The 19656-nt window shown below is 46.9% G+C and overlaps 1 protein-coding gene across 1 annotated transcript in view; it reads right to left on the reverse strand.

Annotated features, from left to right (window-relative positions):
* Positions 1–17743, reverse strand: part of LOC119387821 (solute carrier organic anion transporter family member 74D) — a 36690-nt gene extending 18947 nt beyond the window's left edge. The window contains exons 1-2 of the mRNA XM_037655343.2: positions 16777–17743; positions 5030–5116 (exon numbers count right to left, since the gene is read on the reverse strand). Of these exons, the coding sequence (XP_037511271.1) occupies positions 5030–5116; positions 16777–17404 (715 nt within the window). The 5' untranslated portion in view covers positions 17405–17743. The remainder of the gene's footprint in view (positions 1–5029; positions 5117–16776) is intronic.
* Positions 17744–19656: the final 1913 nt, after the last annotated feature.

A 19656-nucleotide genomic window follows, 5' to 3' on the forward strand; every position in this document is an offset into this window, starting at 1 on the left:
AGCACTCTTGAGCTATTGCGCCAAGTTTTAGCACGTCGCCCATCTGTGTGCTAGCCGAAAATCCGACAGCACGCAAAAATACACGTTCGCTGAACGACATTCGTCCACTGCCTAAGAAAGTCAAGAATAATGCATTGCCTTCACCAAGAATCTAAGCGTATCCGAATTCCACGCGAGTGTTTTTGCTGTTTCACGAAAGCAGCGATGCGTGGGTGTGATGTAACTCATCGAATAACCAATAAATTTAATGTCATGTAACTACCTAACAGGGGCGATGAATCAATCCTCAGGATTCCTGAAAAAACACATCCTGCGGAAAGCAGACACTGCTATGAACAGTGCAGCCAAATCTTGCAGTCGTGCGCGGCAAGGTGAGTTTGGAAGACTAGCGCGAAATTGTCACTTTCTCAAGCGCGCCGAAGTTCTCTTCACACAGAGGCCTAGGTGTCCTCACTCTCTTCGAAGTAGCCGGCGCCTGCTGTTTGGCGTCAGACAGCAGATCGCATGCTACTGGCCAATAACAGACATAAATGAAGAGCGGTGTTTGAATCACATGCGCCGGCTGCCACGGAGTGCCACCACGTGCTGGCGCCGCGCTCCATAGTCTGCTAACATTACACAATTAGTCCCGTTGGTGCGCACAGGAATCAAGGTCATGACGCACGCTGACGTAACTTCGTTATCCCGTGCCATCCCTCCCTGTGTAGCTTCCAGCACGCTCGTCGGGACGGGAGGAGAAAGCGTTTAAAGCGTACAGCAAATATTTGTAACCCCGCTCGTCCTTGATGTATTAGAGAAATGTTTTGCGGCAATCGCTTCGTGAGGCTATTAATTCCGATACTGAGGTCACTCGATAATTACTTGAAAACGTGGTTCAAGAACCCTTTAACGACAAATAAACCGGTCGCAGTGGCTGCAGTCACAACACGAGCTTAATAACAGTTTCGAAAGAGAACGCGTGTTTGGAACTGTCGATCGCTCTGACGTCCACAGTTCTCCGTTTGTGAAGAGGAAAAAAAAAAAGACATAGCACTGATATCCTGGAATGCCCTCCGACATAGCAACATTAGCTGTGCAGCTGCACACAGACCTTGTCTGTGAGCTGCAGCCGTTCATGTCGCGAGGCTGCCAAAACGCGTCGTTAGATTACGACACCGAAGCGAAAACATCCGACTGCTGATCAGCAGCGGCAAGGTTGTATGTCGGGCGAGCGTGCTTTTGTCAACCGTTGTGACACTGTATCCGTCGTACAACGTGACATTGAGCTAAAGGCTCAGCGGCTCGGAGCCAGGAAACCCCAAGCCACTGTAGCCACAATAACAATAACCTCACGAGGCGGTGGTTTCCGCCTCCCGTGATACGAGTCGTCATTCCATAGGAGCGGAAAGAAAGCATGTGACCGTCGCTTTTTGTTCTCTCTTGTTGAAGCACAATGCGTCAGCTGATGTTCTGTTTTCCGATGTGCATCTTGTACACCTTCGTGGGCACTACGCCAGTTAGATGGAGACTAAACAGAAACAGGAAGTTGAGCGGGAATGAAATGGGGGCATTCAGGAATGCGTGAAGTTTTTGATCGGTGCGAAAAGACGACTTGCGCACAGAAATAGAATACATATCAGTTGATGGACCAGGCTCTGTCTACTATGCTTCAGATTACTGACTCGTAGTAAACAGATCACAGGTTCATGAAAAGACAACCTGTATACTTGTAGCAGGTTGTAGGACTTCGCTTAGAGGGGAACACTTACAGCGACAGCATTTGTTAGCAGACGCGTGTGTCGCCTGGAAACCTACGCACGGGACGTCTGTGTTCTTAAATGTCTTTCTAACTTGACGCAAACTTAACACTTTCGTGACCGCGGAAAAATTCGTCTTTTTTTAGTTAGTTCAGAAAAAATTTTTTTCCTGCCACAAAAATTGATTGATGCTAAAATGTCGGGTATCAAAGTGTAGAAGACGAATTGGTCTTTCTAACAGTGTTAATTTCATAGAACAGATTTATTTCGAATATTCTCAAACAATTATCAAACATAGAAAAATGCAACAAAAAGAAAAAAATTCATAACAACATCAATGCTACTCTGCACAGGGTAAACATTCAAAATAAAATCGAAATATGAATTTTCAGCATAAAGCCCTTGTAGAATTATACTGCAAATATAATATCTGTAAGTACAAAAGTTATTTACATATATATAAAAATAAAAGCACTAGTGCCTATCATGCCACAGCGCGAAGCAGTTACTCGATGCGGTGAAACAAAGGTTGACTCACGGTGCGTTGACTTTTCGAAAATATGCATCAACACATAATTATTTGTGTTGTTTCATGTCTCTCTGACGACTTCTGCAGTGAAAAACAGCACGAAGAAGCCGCCGCGCGGCACTCCGGAGCGCAAGGTCAAGGTCACACTCCGCGCAGTCTTCGCGGAGAAAACTCCGCTCTTTCTTCAGGCAGCGCCAAATGCTCCCTCCAGAACAAAGTTGACACCTTGCAGATAAGAGCTGTGACTTTTAGTACGCACCGGATACGTTTACGTCAACGTGCGGCAGCCATAAAACGGCCCAAGGAGAGAGCGGAGCTTACTAGCGGATACCTGCTGATGTTCCGGGGCGGTTTGACGCACTATCGCCGTCCGTGACGAATCGAAGTCGTCGTCCATGCCTGTGCTGCTACCATCACCCAGAGACTGACGCTCAGATTCATCGAAATCCGTCAAGATTTTCCGCTTTCGCGGAGCACCCGCGAGAGCTGTCCACGCCACAACCAAAACCACGAGCGCTCACCTCCCCGACTGCGTTGGAGCTTTAAAATCCCCCCGCGGCGGAAAAAAACTCATAAGCGAAACTGATAAAATACTGCCTCTTTTACCCTATAAATGGCGTTAGCTGTTCAGAAGCGCTCAGAGAACGCCAAAATATAACCTCAAGTCATTGATAACATATATAATAACGATGGAAACAGGCGCGGTCACGAAAGTGTTAAGGTCCCTCTGGCCACACCGTCAGCGTCGGTTCTTTGGCCTCTCCATCCAAGTATTGCCAATACCATGGGGACTGCCACACCAGAAACACCAGGTCACGGACTTTTTTTTCTGTTCACATACATGTTGCATGGTGCATATCCACATGTTGTGCACAACGTTGCGTTCCGACCGTCAGCCCCTTACTAGAACATATGTTGTGTCACAGCCATGGTGCGCCAACTGTTTGCGTTAACGCTGCTAAGGTTTCTACTTCGTTTCATCTCGCGGAATGCCGGAGGAGATTGCCAGCAGAGCCGCGGAGATTACACAAGTCCTTTATTCTCCGTCTCCTGATGCACTGTCAATACATTTGTTCAACAGAAGTTAACGACGTTGAGCCAGTTGGTGTCGCATAACGGAAGGGAAAAAGCAGCGCTTATGCGACAACGACAGGGAAGGAACGACGCACGATGCGCTGTGACTCGTGTGTTAGGACAGCATTGCTATCTCTTAGTAGGAAAGAAATTAGATAGCGCACGTTACGGTCACGTCTATTTATCACTTTTATGTTTTTGCTGATGATATTCACCGCTGTGAAGAATTTTGTCTATTGTTTTTTTACTTCTCTTTTACGTTTTTTTTTTCACTCACGTTGACGTGACGATGTGTACTGCGCATGTGCCAGCATGCATTGCTTTTCCATAGATTGCCTTGTTGCAATAAAATTGTTTTCTTTTTTTAATTTCGAAAGCCTGCCCTTCGGCATAGTAACTGGTGGTGTCAAAAATAGACATGCAAGTTTGCTCCGTGTATAAAGTCTAATAATGATCGGTGGTAAGGTCCACGGATCCAGCGGTCGAGGTCAGTTGTTCGGCCAGGCCTGAGGACCGTTGCACGGAGGTGGCGAAGACGGCTTAGTTGTAGGCCTGTGCAAGTCCACAACAAGTGTGTGGCAGTGACATCGCGGATTGGAGCGTCACAAAATGGGCACGACATATCATATGGGCTGCGGTAATGTTACGCCCAAAAAGTGGTCCCAGATGGGGTAAGTGCAACCCCAACACGAAGCCTCCGCATCGTAACCTCGTTTCGGCGGCTCAAACCACCAGGGAGGTCTGGCCCACACGGAGGTCTAAGAGCTCGTGTGGTAAGTCGGAGGCTTTCTTTTTCCCGAAGCATCTGTCCGAAAATTGTTGTTAGCGCATCGTACGTGTGTCGTTCCTTCCCTGTCATCGTCCTATAAGCGCTGTTTTTCCCTCCCGTTTACTTGTTCAAGTTAAGTCTAATCTTTGTAGCGATTCCCTTTGACAGAGAGCTGACTCGTCCACCCGGGGATGGTTTCATTCCCGACGCGGCCCTAAACCACGGGCCCTCGCTTCAAGCTGCGGTGCGTGCTCCCATACTGCGCCAGTTCTTCAGAGGCTTGTTGACGGCGGATAACTACTATGTGCAGTTGCACACTGCGGGTCGTTGCTCTATCCTTTGCACGGGGCCGCCGACGCTCTTTGATGAATCATCATGCCTCAAAGGCAAGTCTTAGATACGAGCCCTCCAGAGCCGCTACCTATAGATATCCGCAACTCAACCTTCAAAGACCATCGCGGCATGGGCGTTGCTGTCAGCATGCCGGAGGAACGTTCGCCTGGAGTGGCCGAGTACGCATCCATAATGCTGCCTTTACTTAAACGCCGGTGAGCAGTTGCGTGACTGAAGTGGACGCACATCAGTCCGCCGGACTCGTTCTTGGAAAGCGGTGGGATGCGATTCGCCTTCAGTGAGTTCAAACACAAAGGTGGAACTCATGCGTCATTATTGAGTCCCTTCCCAAATAGAGTGCCACCGCCACGTTAGGAAATCGAGCCAGCCACCTCCTCCTTAGCAGTATAGAAAGCTGTGGCCACCAAACGAACATTGTGGGTAGTGCCCAGCCGTTGGCGATTATAGGCGGCGATTAGCCCTTACGGTTTGCATAGGACATGCATAACCTGTATTTCTAACCACCAGGTGGAGTTAGCTAAAATACTTGGCGATTGTAATGAACAAAAGCCACGTACATGGACTCACATCGAGGGTCCTCGTAGTAGCGCAGGCACAAGGATCCCAGGGAGTAGCCAAGCGTTGGTCCGGCCAGCCTTAGTATGGCAACAGTGGCTGCGAGGAGAAAAATCGAAGCGAACGTGGCTGCATAAAGTGATGTCCTCGAATGACAATCTGATTATTCCATGAACTAGCGCTTCAAAAGCGGTGGACCAATCTAAATTCTACATTTCACTAATAAGATGAGGCATTCACAAATTATTACCAAATAATTGGCGGACACTGAACACGTCGTTATGTACAGCGAAGTTATGTTTCAATAGTGACACACTTTCGATCATTCAACGTACATATTTAAAGCCAACTAAGTTGCTTACCTGTAATAGTTAGTGTAAAGGTCAATAGAAGACACATATGTTACGAACTTCGTTAAAAACTGTCTGTATACGCTACCGGATAAATTTCTGCGGCAAAGAATGGAAAATTATAAAGGGGTGAACCTTTTAGGCATGTGTTACTACGCCAAGAAATAAAGCAGAATATGACAGCGTTTTTAGAAAAAGTTACCTTGAGAAACCCAAAATAGAGAAAGGAGAATTCTTAAGCTTAAGCTAACACTATTGAGTGTATTCGAAGTAGCCAAAAAGTAGCCATGGAGATAACCTAAAATTTTCACCGCGAGACAAGGTGGTAAAAAAGGCAATTTGGCGCATAGTAGCCACCATCAGCAACTCTCCAGGTTCGGTCCCTGCCGGCAGCAAGTTATCTTTTCGTCCACTTTACTTTCTTCACATTTATATTTTAAATACTACAGATAACACCCCCTATACTTTCCTTGGCGTTATTGTCTGTTAATTCTCATGTATATTGTGTCTAACAAAGAAAACGAGCCCTTAAGAGTCATCTTCTTTCCTTCATTCATAGCAAGGGTCTCGTTCTGGCAGACTTGATGCCTTCAGGCAGTATGCGAGGGATTATTGGTCAGCTGCCAGCTCGTAAAAAGATCACCTGCTACGTGACGCCAGAAAGGCAGAAAAAGAGTGTTCCACACTCGCCGCCATGGCTGCGAATGGCGCTGACTAACACTCCAAGATTTAAATGCAGATATATACACCATAAAGTGGACGGGAGGATGACCGCCGCCGTAGCTCAGTGGTAGAGCATCGGACGCGTTATTGGAAGGTCGCCGGTTCGGTCCCTGCCGGCGGCAAGTTATCTTTTCGTCCACTTTACTTTCTTCACATTTATATTCTAAATACTACAGATAACACCCCCTATACTTTCCTTGGCGTTATTGTCTGTTAATTCTCATTATTATTGTGTCTAACAAAGAAAACGAGCCCTTAACTTCTTTCCTTCAAACTGTGTCTTGTCAGCCGCATTAGCAAGAGATTACGACGGTCATTCTTTGATCGACTCTAAAAATTCTTGAGAAAGGGTCGCCGAAAGGGTTTACGTCATCTTTCTTCCTTCCATGCAATCATATGCTCCATTAACAAAATTTCGAGCGCACGCCCAGCTACGCGACACACGAGAGCATAAGTCAGCTTGCCGACCTTGAGCAGTGTACAGCACAAGTCTAGCTGCCCACTTAATAATTGCCTCGAGAGCGCAACATAGGAGCAATACCTCTCACGTGCTGATGATATACGACACCCACAATTGCAGATAAGTTATGCCCTAGCTATAGAGGCTGAGGGAGTGCACGTGAAAGCAACGAAATAATATGCAGAATTTGGATGATAGCGGTGTAAGTACAGAAATCGACTTTTGTGAAGTCGCCCAAGAGAGACGCAGTCCTGTTGCCGAGGCACTTCACACATCGGGAAATGCAAGAGCAATGTGCCCTCTTCTGAGATAACTGTACTGCCCTCTCTATGACCGCAGTCAGTATTGCCGGAGCAAAACGCAACAGACTCCTTCGTGCTATATAGCAGTTGACGCCGCCCTCGCTCGTTCTGTGTCTAATTTATGAAATTACATTTGTTATCGGTTACTTTTAGGTATTTTAGGTATTTAATTTGTGCTGTTTGTCTGCTATTTCCTGTATTCATTGCCTGTGTTAAGAATTAAGCATTCATCTGTACGTTAACAAAAAAAAACATGGTTGATCCCTCCGTCATAGGAATTGGAATAACACGAAAGTAAAGCGTGCCCTTACAGAAGTAACTAAATGTTTACTGTACATTGATATAAGAGAGTTTGCGCAATGTATATTGATGTCTGGCAGCTACAGCACCGTTCAACGTGCATGTGCCCACTTTGATGATTGGCGGTACATCTCCATCCCGATTACTAAAGTCCCTGCTAAATGATTAAACAAACCCTTGTGGTAGCTGTAGTATAGTTAACGGTGAAAGCGTAATCAGAGAACTAGGTGTGATAGCCAGAATAGCCTCGCATATTGGACGCAGAACTTAGTCGCCATCCCGCGGCATGTTAAAATGTGATTGAACATCCCGGCCGGACTGGAGGGAAACGCAAAGCGCGTCGTGCCGCCTCGGTAGCCCGGCCGCGATTTTTCTAGGGGCGAGCGCGTGAGCGGAGAACGCGGTGTTACAGCCAGGTGAGACAGGCGCGCGTCGCCGAGCTATGAGCGAGGTCGACGCTTTTACGACCCTTGGCTAAAGGCCTGAACACACGTACGCGTTGCAGCGCGTCAACGCGTGACTCTTTGACGCGGCGCCACGCCCTCTCCCTATGGAGAGGGAGGGCGCGCAGCTTCGCGTAGCCGCGCGCCCTCTCCCCCCATAGGGAGAGAGCGCGGCGCCGCGTCAAAAAGTCACGTGTTGGCGCGCTGCAACGCGTACGTGTGTTCGGGCCTTAAGGTTGCCACCTCGCGGTGTGTTAAGGCATTGACAAAATTAAACTTCTATTGTAAACGTGCCGAATGGGAGGGACGTGTAACGCGTTGCAGGTGCTAATTGCGGAGGCCACAGTAATGACGAATTACTTTACTTTACCGCTCCCAGAGAGCAACACCACCCCGCCGACCGGGAGAGTGGTAGATATAAAAGGCGCGTTTGTAAAGCCTCAAGAGTCTATGACCGTGGCGCAGTGTATAGCGTACCCGGCATCTGTTGTTGCGGACCGAGCGGTCGTGGGTTCGATGCTCGTTGACAGAACTTTTTTCTTTGCTATCTGATCGTGTATATTTTTTCGACTTCATTTCCGTGACGGAAATACGCCACTGAAGTCTTGGTGGACCCCGGCATAAAACACTTTCATGTTAAAAATGCGTTACTTTGTAACCGTGTAACCATATCGCTGTAACCGGCTCTGCCGGGCATAGACACATAAGTATTCGTAAACTTACACAAGCCCATTTCTTTGTTTCGCTTCTGGATGTGTGTAAGAAAGTACTGTTATTATTATTTCATTTTTCATTAGTATACATACAGTCCCTTAACGTTGTTGATATTAGATACGATATCCCATAAATAAATTCGCAGTCATTCCAGCGTAAATTAGATCAATTAGAACTATTATCATTTATGGCATAAAAAACAGCAATTGATTTTTTATCTTTTTTATTTTTCTTTTAGTCCGCAATCTGCAAGGTGAAAATAAGTTTATGTAGCTGGCAATGTATATTCGCCAATAAGAATTACACGTAATCGACAGGAATATATATTCGCTCGCTGCAAAGTAAGTTGCCGCTATCCCTAACGGCAGCCCGGAAGAGGAGACCCGCCCGCCGCAATCCACCTACTCTTTTGGTTCATGAAAGCTGATGATCTCTCTCTCTCTGTCCGAGCTTTACATAGTCCACATGCACAATGGGGCTATATCATACCCAGCCACATGGTAGTCAAATGAACGCTTTTATCCTACGTGCATGTAAACAAGGTTCCAGTGCGCGAAGCCTATAGAAAATTCTGCCGCTTAGAGGTTTCTGAAAGTAGTCGTAAACGAAAGCGCAGGATGTTTGACCGGAACACAAGATAATAAGATCCTTTAGAACTCCTTCAAGAGGAAATTTGCCTTATCAACGAGCTAACCTACACGCATCGCTGATACTAACTAGCCTTGACCTCTGTCCTATGCGTTGTCCGAGACACTCGCCACGATGGTCTAGTGATTATGGTGCTCGACTGCTGACACGAAGGTCGCGGGATCGGACCCCGGCCGCGGCGGCCGCATTTTCGATGGAGGCCGGAATGCTGCAGGGCCGTGTACTTCGATTTAGGTGCACGTTAAAGAACACCAGGTGGTCAAAATTTCCGGAGCCCTTCACTGCGGCGTCCCTCATAATCATATCGCGGTTTTGGTACGATAAGACCCAACAATTATTATTAGTCATCCGAGACAAAAGCCGGTAAAATAGTAGCGCCACGTAGTCACGTCGTAGAGGTTGTGTAAGTATGGATGAACGGAGTGAGTGCGCGAGTGCGTGCAGCATAGCAGAGATATCCGTCGCCTAGCAACATCCTGTCACTCGCTCAGTAACTTCGAAACAACCTCGCCAAGACAGCTCTTTTCGCAACAGGCACGAGCACTCACACTGCTGCGAAAGCGTTGCGCCGCGTGCGTGCGGAAACGAGCCTGACGCAAATCGAGAGTTGCTGGCAGCCGCAGTAGGGTGCACGCAACCCGTCCATGCGAGCATAGCACGAAGCCTGCGAAAGTGAAATAGGCAAGCCGTTTAGCGATGTGCCGTAAAGCTTGCAGATAGGAATTGCCGAGAAAATAGAGCCAGCGTACAAGTAAATCTATATACTCCTCCTGAATTCGTTCTTTACCTTCTGATATAGCAGCCAATATCACCGATTTCAGTGCATAAGCATACGAACATTTATTTTCTTTATATATCACACTGAAGGTATGAAACCTTCTAGGAGAGCTCGTAAAGCATCGCAGCAACACCGGATTGCGATCGTCAGCAGCAGGAATTAACGAGAGCCTACGTTCAATGAGCAGCTGAGGGCTCTGTTGTTACGTTCCACCAGATAGCGGTCCACAGGTCGAAACTGTTTGGCACTTACATAATTTTTTAATGAGACAACGCCTCCATCATTGCATACATATATTGTCTTTTTTGCACTAAGTCTGTACGAAAGAAGGGGAATTTAAGGGCTCGTTTTTCTTTGTTAGACGCAACCTAAATGAGAACCAGCCGACAATCAAGCAAAGGAGAGTATAGGGGAAGTTATTTGTAGTAAATATGGTAGAAGTGTGAAGACATTAAAGTGGACGAAATGACAACTTGCCGCCGGAAGGCAGCGAGCGTGCAACCTGTACGAAGCACAGGTTGCAGGCTCGGTCCTGCAACCTGTGCTTCGCACAAAACCTGCAACCTGTACGAAGTACAGGTTACAGGTCTGTACTAAGTTTGTCACACCAAGCAGGTAGGTCACCTTGGTAATCATCCTTTTCTTCAAATGAACAGCACGTAGTACCCCTCGTTTTGTGCACACTCACGTCCAGTTCTCTCTTTTTTTCTTCCTCCAGCATCTTCTGTTTGTCATTTCAAGCCTCTCACACACTGCTGCTGCTGCTTCAACAAAGTGGTGTGCGCTGATAACGATAAGCTCAAGCACAGGCAACTCGCGTGTTGAGACATATCTTTGGGGCAAAAGGTTTAGAGGTCGCTTATACCCAAGACGTTTTATCTCTAAACATCAAGCGTACCTGCACCTATTGCAGAGCGCGCTCCGACCTCTGAACGCGTTATCAGCATGAGCCCACTCAGCTAAGCACCCGCTGGACCGGAAAAGTAAAGCTAGATAGCGAAGTAAAATAAAGGTACAAAGGCAACTGTGTCTACAGAAGATATCAACTAAGTGCAACGTCTCAAAGTAAACCTTTCGATGCTTCTTCTAAGGTACCCACACATGTGCGACAGCGTTCTCAGACTAAACTTACAGGTCTCGTTCATTGATGCAAACCCCCATTAGACGAGAACGCATTGTCGTAGCAGCACTTCTCATTAGTGTCGCACAATCAGCGCATCAACCACGATCAGGCTGCGCTGCTTTTTCTATGCATATACTGCCCGCTCGTGGCAGCTAAATCACAAAGCCGCCCGCCGAAATACCTTGATTTTTAAATAAAGTTTTTACTCACTCACTCCGTACCAAGTTGACTTTAGCAAGTTGACTTTTTTTTTCCAGGGTCAGCTTTCGCATCGCACGCAAGCTCACAGGTCTAGTCATGCGACGGACAGACAGTGAAGGTGAAAACTTCGGACGGGGCAACTGATAAGATGTTGAGATAAGACGGTCAGTGACCTTGAAACAGCAAGGAAGTCACCGCGGTAAGCATATTGGTCCATCTGAATAAGCAAGCAAGCCAGTTTACGGAAGTGCAAGTTCAGGGTAATCCTCTTACAGCTCTTCCAATGCATAACAAACTTACACATAACCGCGTTTTGATCTCGCTAAATACGAATAGCTGCTAATATGATTTGCGCGCGCTTTATCACAACACATCACGCTCGATACCATAACAATTATTTCCTTCGGCTGTACGCGTGCTTTCTTTTTTTGGTAAAGATTGTACCTTACTGATGTTTTTCTGTTGGGTTGTTCTTTTTTTTTTTTTTGAGTGGTCATATGGATGATGGGTTCCTAGTATTTGACTATGCATTTAGTTTCGAAAAAAAAATCAGTTGAGAGTCAGCACAGTGGCGTGTAATTGATTCGTCGTGTGTCCGTGTCGTTTCGCTTCTTGTAACGAAAAGAGCCCATGATCCATCCATTCCTCTACCATCGCTCTCTCTCTCTGTATATATATATAGCCTGTGTTTTTTTAAGAGCCAAGTGCACTTTAACAGACACTGTGAAAAAGGCACTTTTTGGCTGCTGGCAATATGGTCGGGCCTGCTGCAAATCTTTTTTTGCCAGTGTGTTCCTGTCCCCCAAGTACCTCAAATCTATGTATATTGCGGCGACAATCTATATAGCCCATTTTCGCCGGTATTCAAGAGTAAAGTTTGTGTTTGGCTCTTATAGATTGGAACATTTCATTGGGCTTGAATTAGCTCGTAAAAGAATTCAAAAACGATTCGAATGCACGGCGTAGCAATATTTTGCGATAAAATTAACATCATCCTTGTGCTTCCGTCGGTACACTAATAGGCAAAAAGAAGCAAGAAAGTCCGCCTCTTGCTCTTTATAATCGAGTTTTGAAGTGCCAAGTCGACCTAGAAAGAGTAATTGTGGAACGTAAACACGGTAGGACACAAATAGAACAGATTGGATGAGACCATGTTGGTTGTTTTGGTCACGATTGTTGACGCAGCGCTGGTTTAAAGGGACACTAACTGGAAACAATGATTCGGACTAGCTCGATAAATTGTGCTCTGAGAATTCTAATGTCGTTAATTTTGCCATCATATGTTTTTAATAGAGGAGAAAATCAAGTTCAAAGTTTCATTTTTAAATTTCGCGCCGAAATCTTCCCGCGTGACGTCACGGATTTCAAAGCGTATTTATTCTATTTTGGCGCCATTGGGCTCAACAAAATTACAATAAACTTGGTATGTTAAGTCTATGGCCCTCTCAGACGACAATGTACTTCATTTTTACCGGTTAGGAACTACGTAGTCCATAGTAGGCGCCGTCAAAACATGGCACGTCACGTCGAATGGTGCGGAAACTTCAAAGTGGCATCGCCACCCGCATTTTGTTTTTGCGCGTTTTATCGCTTACTAAGCGTCTTCTCGCAGCAAGCGTGGTGTTTTTGGTATCGTGAAAGAGCACTTTACTAAAATGAGAGAAATCATTTTGCTCTTTAGTGTTCTCTTAATGAATGTGGCTCAGTTTGAAACAGATGTAGGATTTGGCTCATTTTTTATTACAAACTGTCTGTTTGAGTGGTGTTACAATCAGGAATTGCCCCATTTTCATAGACACTTAGGCGCGCTTTACGCCCCCGTGAAATTTAGGCTAGTTTCGGTTTCCACATTTGGCTCTTTCTGAAAGAAAAAACGCTAAATATATATATATATATATATATATATATAAAGAGAGATGAGTGAGAAGAAGGACTCACGTACGAAATGTAGTTTTATTAACGTTTCGGCTGGTGGGCCAGCCTACATTTCGTACGTGAGTCCTTCTTCTCACTCATCTATCGTACCGGATCTATCGATCTTCATACCCAAAGTATATATATATATATATATATATACACACACACACACACACACACACACACACACACACACACACACACACACACACACACACACACACACACACCACTAGCCAGGAGGCCCAGCTAGAAACTATAGCGCCTCGTTTGTAACAAGTGATTTTGTGTAGGATATCCCGGCGCTTAGGGGAATGAATGAATGAATGAATGAATGAATGAATGAATGAATGAATGAATGAATGAATGAATGAACATAGTTTTGGTTAGGTCATATGCATTCTCAGATGTATATTCAAGCTTTCATGGTAAAGTAAAGGAGCAGGAGCTACAAAGGATGATGACTGAAGCCAAACTATGAAGATCTAGCGCACCAGATTTACTAAGAGCCCCAGTCTGTTATGTGGCTGTTCTCCCTCTCGCAAGGTCACGGGTTTAATTCCTGGCCATGACTGCTCAATGTTCAATGGAGTCAAAATGCAAAAGCACTCGCGCACTTGTGTGTTTAGAGAAAATGGTTACGCTTTAGAGTGCTCTGTAGTCTGCTATGGAGAGCGGGAAGCCGTTCCAGTTACCGTTAAGGACGGTAAAACGTCCTTGATTCTTCCATCTTCGGTCAACAGCACAGTTACACGCTACAGAACCTTAGGTAGTCAAAACTTATCCCCAATCCCCCGCTGCAGCTTACCAGATGCAGTACAGTGAGTATCGCGATTCCATCGTATTTTTATGTTCCCGTCGTCTTCTACCACGGTGCGCCGAAAAGCGAAATAAAAATCGGTTGACTACAGGCAACCAACACTTAAAGGATGATACTTATTATAGCTATAAATGTAAGTACAATTGGTGCAATCAGACACAGCAGATAGATTTACTTTTCTTCACAGCCGAATTTCTTCGAATGCGTGTGCATTCGAAAAAAAAGACAGGCAATTCGCCTGGTCATGAAAGCCTCAAATCAGTACATCTTATCGCTCATATCGTTGCATTCAACCGAGCGACTAGATCAAGTGATTATCTCTGGCGAACGAAAAGAAGTGTGCGTCGACAGTAGCGGTGTGTGAACATTTGAAAACATTAACAAGTCCAAAAATGGCCCATTCGAGTCGGCCTTCGAATCGAATAGTCCGTATTCTTAACTACGAGTATATTTAAATAGATTTCCTGTGACTCAAATCTTGTAGCGTGTACAACAAAACATACAATTGGAGTAAACGTTCGATAAACTTAGTCTTGGTGGCCATACATAACAGGCGAGAAGTTATGTCACCGTGCATCACTTCTGGTGCCAGACTATTTTCCTTTCAAACGTTGAACGTTCGCATTCTCCGACAGTTCCAGGTATTCAGACTGCGTTTTTTTTTTTTTTTTTGTTCAGGCGCTCTATATAGCCTTTTGATAGAACCACGCTTCCTAACGTGCTATGTTCTGCCAGAAACTTTCAAACCTTGTAAACACTGGCATATGAACATCGCTTTCATTATAATATTCTGGGTTTATTCTCAATCTATTCAAAAAGTATTCGATCATTCGCTTCGTTCTTGATACTGTTTGATTCAGCCTAAAAAAATATTACGGCCACAACTGCACTCGATGCAGAGTTGCCAGTTCCGCTTATTATAAGCGGATTCGGGCTTCTTTTTTGGCTGAGTCGCTTGGAAATTCTTACAGTCTCTTGTCGCGTTTTCTTTTTTTCTTTTTGGCGGGGGGGGGGGGGGGGCTTACTCGCGCTTTTTCAGGAAATACTATGATATTAGTGCCCGGCATGTGTATTTCTCGTCAAATACATGACTTGAGTCAAAATATACGACTCCCCCCCCCCCTTCTAAGCACTCATCTAGCGCTCTTAGGCCCTTCTTTTCCTCCTGGCGACATTTATAAAGACGCTACAGCATGGAGGAAGAATCACTCAGGAGAGGCCCTGACGTCACTTTCAGTGAAGCCTCGTGAAGCGGCAAGTCGCTCATTTTGACTGGGAAGATTCTTCTCTCTTGTTTGCATGTGAACAGTAAAGTAGAAGTCACGTCTGTGCCTCCGGCTCGAAAACCACGTGGGATGCGCGGCGCGGCGCGCGTGTCGAGGCGATTTTGAAACCAACGGAACGGAGCACATCACGCTGGGCCACCGCGATACCGTTGGCGAACTTATTCCGTCCGAGTATTCTGCTCTTGCGCTGAGAGAAGTGTATACGAACATTCTAAATTATACTGTCAATGCTTGTTTGTATTAGCTGATATGAAATTAAAAATGCTTTATCGGAGTACTGTTCTGACAACCAAGCACATTCAATTTGTATAGCTTTATTAAACGGTTTAGTTTTATGCCGCTGTATTGTTTTCATTTGTTCGGGCTATTAGCAAGGCTGCGAGCTAGAAGTGGCGATACAAAAAATTACATGCAGTCTCACGGTGCTAAAGAATTCTCGGCGATGACCGGCAACACTGATACTTCACGTACGTACGTACATTCCTACATCTAGACCAATGGCTAAACCATCGGCAGTATACGAACACAAGCACGCATTTTGGTCGTAGCTTGAGGAATCGTTTTAACTTGCAGAAGAAGTTTCCGGCGGCTACGAACAGGTGAATTAAATGTGGCGAGCAACAGCGCGCCAACGTGGAGGCCAGCAGAAGAGAACGCCGCGGACCGCATGCACTGACTACGGCATGTTGTGGTAATGTTTTTACGACTGCGGAACACGCCTGCGGAACAGGATGAAAAACGAAATGTTGAGCGCCTTCCTGCACGTTCGCTACGACCTTCGACTTCGAGGTGCTTGCTGCTGGGATTTTCAGCCAACCGCAAAGATGATGCAAATGTTCAATTCGAAGAACATGTATGGTTCCGCGCAACTGGATGACATGGATTTTCCAGATGTATTGGAAACCAGTGACGATGATTCTGTGTAGTGTGCGGTTCTGAAGTGCAAGAAACAACCTTCAGTGTTTTCAGTCATTCAAGCGCCTATTTTTATTATGTGAAATGAATAGACAATAACGCAAAAAGTAATGTAAATAAACTTTTTCACCTTCCATATGTGCTTGTAGTATTTTTTTCACACTATAAAATAATTTTCAGGAATGAGAACATTTTTTTCAACTTCCGCTTGTTTTGGGCTTATTCACAGGAGTGCCGCCGCTTTTTTGGGCTTCTTTTGTGGTGATTATTCGCTTGTTTAGTCGGCGGCATCTGGCAACAATGAGTCGATGGTATGCATAATCCATACAGCAGCTTAAGTATATAAGCTAACGTTTTCCCTTTGCGTTACATCTTTTTCTACATAAAGTGCGGCTGGAATCGTGGCCAGGAATCAAACCAGCAATTCCGCTCTAAATGGCAGAATGCAATAAAATAGTCCCTAACCTAGACGTGGCCCCCTAAGTAGTTATATTCAAGCTCGGAAATATCTGACATCGAGCTGCATGGTCAAATTTCCCTAAGTAGAAACTCTTGTACCAGAAAACAATGCACGCTGGTTCGGTCTCTGAAAAGTTATCAGCGCTGATCTGTTAATACTGTGCCCTATGTGCACCCAGTGTAACGCATACTCATTTTGAACTCGGTTACAGCGCAACATTCGACAAGGACATAAAGAAAGAAACGAACGTCCTTGTCTATATTGTTGCGCTGTAACCGAGTTCACGATGAAACTCAAGTTGCCGTCAACGCATACTCACCGAAATGCAGAGGAGAGTTTTTCTTCTTCACGCTGTCATCCACGTACGTGCTCCCGGAGATGAAGAGCACGCTGTACGCGGATCCGTAGAAGCAGTTGGCCGTGAACAGCACGGCCGTCACGACGTAAGACTCCGGCATGCCGCGGCCTTCGCAACTTGGTTGCAGCGGCTGCATCGAGTCCGCCGTCTGGCACGTATCCAGGGTGTCTGCGGCAGCGTCCACGACACCTAGGGCGAGCCCGGGTCCGTACAGGAAGAACGGCAGCGCACTCATCAAGCAGCTGATCACGAGGGCTACGATGGCGCAGAAAATGAGCAGCGGCTTGGACACGGTGCGCGAGTAGTGTCCTACCAGGAAGCTCACAAAGAACGGGCTCGCGCTGTCAGCGAAGAGGATCACCGTGATCGACCAGCTGGACAGGCCGTACCGTCGCTGCAGCGTCGACATGATGGCGAAGAAGTAGTAGAAGTGTGCGTTCTGCAGGATGCTCACGGCGCTGTACAACAGCGTGAACAGCTGCGGCCGCGCGAACACCTGAAGTGCTCGCGGCCTGCAGCGACCTACGCCGCACAGTCGGCTGTAGTCGTTGTCGTCGGCACGAACGTCCGATGCTCTTTCGGCACACATGATGGTTCTCTAAACGTGCGCGCACGCGGCGCGCTGTCCGCGAAGACCCGTGCGGTGACCGGAGATGGCACTCAGCTGTTGCTGCTGCTGCGGCGTTGCCGGCGGCTGTCGCACACGCAGGGTCGCCGCGCACTCCTCCACATGCCGCTCGACGCCGCGCTAAAGACGACGTGCAGGCTCTCCGAGCTCGGAATTGGCTGGTTGCCCGCTCGCGTGTTCTGCTGCTGCGCTGCTTTTACTTTTTTTTCTGCCTACAGCTGCGATAGCGGGACATCAGCAGCGATTGGCGGGGCGAAGGCCATTTGTGGCACTCTTTCCGTCGTACTGCTATCAAAGCTCTGTAACAGTGGCGTTGTTCGCGATGGCAGACCCAAGGCGTGTCAGCGGGCCTCGAAGTCGTCTGCTAGAGCCGCCGTTCAAGTGCGCGAACGCCACTCCAGTCGTAATCACGTGCCAGGCAGCGTCACGGGTAGGTAGCGGCGCGACCCCCGCGGCTGCGGCGCAAAAGGCGGTTTCCCAACTAACGCGCTCGCGTTTTCTTTGTTGCCTCTACGTCGCTTTTCCGGCGCCGAACAGCCAGCGCTAGAGCCAGCGCTATGCTTGTGCTGGTTTTGGTGATTCACCGCTGGCGTCAGGCGACGTTGGAGTCAGCGCGGTCAGCGTGAGCGCTTGCTCGCTTTACCGAGCGGTGGCGCAGCCGGCGCGACGCCCTCGCCCTCGACGCGTTCGCCGCTTCGCCTCCGTCACCTCCGTTCCGGCTGCCCGCGAGGTCGAGGAGGTGTTGTCTGGTCGAGGTTTGTCTGATTTGGGCTGAGTTGGCGTTGCGAAATGTACGGCGGGAAAACAATTGTTTGGGTTCATCCACGGAGAAAGTATAGTCGTGTGATAATTACGTGCGGATGTCAGCTATCACTGTCGGGCGATCAGGGAAGTGCCTCAATGGGGAAGTTGTTAGTAAAAGCAGGAAGGGAGCGGTGTGCCTGCCATTAACACGTGACATGTGTATTCCATCTCGTTTGAATCGGAAATATTGCTTGTTTTGCTTCCTACATTGACGTTTAGAGGGGTCGAGCGACGGTAATCATCGTGCCGGGTATGAATGAGAAATAGTTTCCCTTGGTGGCCACCCCGCCCCCTCTAATCACCTAAGAGGGGGTGCGGGCGCAAAGTCTGCCGCATACTTTAACTTAATAGGGAGGGGGGGGGCGCTGTGATGAGCCTTACCACCCGCCCCTGAAGGGGTGCCCTAGCTGCAACGCCTATGGTGGCCAGGTTACCTACTTTTTCAGTCAGTCACTCTTTATTACCTAAATTCAGTGCAAGTAAAATGAAGAAAAGACGTGTCCGTACGCACACGGATAACAAGTTTCTCGATAGCACGCAGTCAAATGAATCACATGAACTCACGGATTCTGTGCAGTCCTACCATGAACGGCAACTTGATAATTTAAGTTTTATGTTGAAGTGATGAGGTATTGCTCGACATTTAATGAAAAAGAAAATGAAGAAACAGGAGCGGCGTACAGCCTCTATTTAGTACATTTTTTTTTTTACAGTAGTGCACCAGAATCATTCAGTCGATTCATTTGCAAGCTATAGGGTTCGTGTACATTTTTTTAACAAACACGGTAGACAATAAACACACACGTGACTATAAATAATAATCGTTACCTCTTAAGCAGTGTGCTAAAACTGCTCGAGAGTTAAAGCATTCGCATCAATTGTACTGTTGAGGTCTAAGAGGCATCATTGAAAGAAAATAAGAATCTTCAAGCATACGCTGCATTGGATGCGAAATCGCATGCTCGAAGCGCTTTGCCTGTCTTAATGCCAGGCAAATACAGGCAATGTTGGGGTTTTACGTCCCAAAACCACAATACGATTATGAGGGATGCCATAGTAGGGGGCTCCGGAAATTTCGACCACCTGGGGTTAACATGCACCTAAATCCGGCCGCCCTGGTCGTGATTCGATCCCGCGACCTTCGGGTCAGTATTCAAGCCAACCGGCGGTCTTACTGTGCTAGATCTTGACAATGACCCATGCTATCGTTTACTGGCGATGTGCTACGTACTAGCTAGTACCATCGCTAACTGTCTTACGAGGTCGTTTGCACCCCACGATGGCACGTATTGACTTTTGGGGGCCGTGACTTGCATTTCTACGTTAGGTTGACCGGAACTGGCCAGTCCCAACATCGAGAGCATGTGTCCTGGTGCAGCTTAAAATGAGAGCGCCGTATTAGTACAGGC

The sequence above is a fragment of the Rhipicephalus sanguineus genome, chromosome 3 (assembly GCF_013339695.2).
Source record: "Rhipicephalus sanguineus isolate Rsan-2018 chromosome 3, BIME_Rsan_1.4, whole genome shotgun sequence".
Lineage (NCBI taxonomy): Eukaryota > Metazoa > Arthropoda > Arachnida > Ixodida > Ixodidae > Rhipicephalus > Rhipicephalus sanguineus.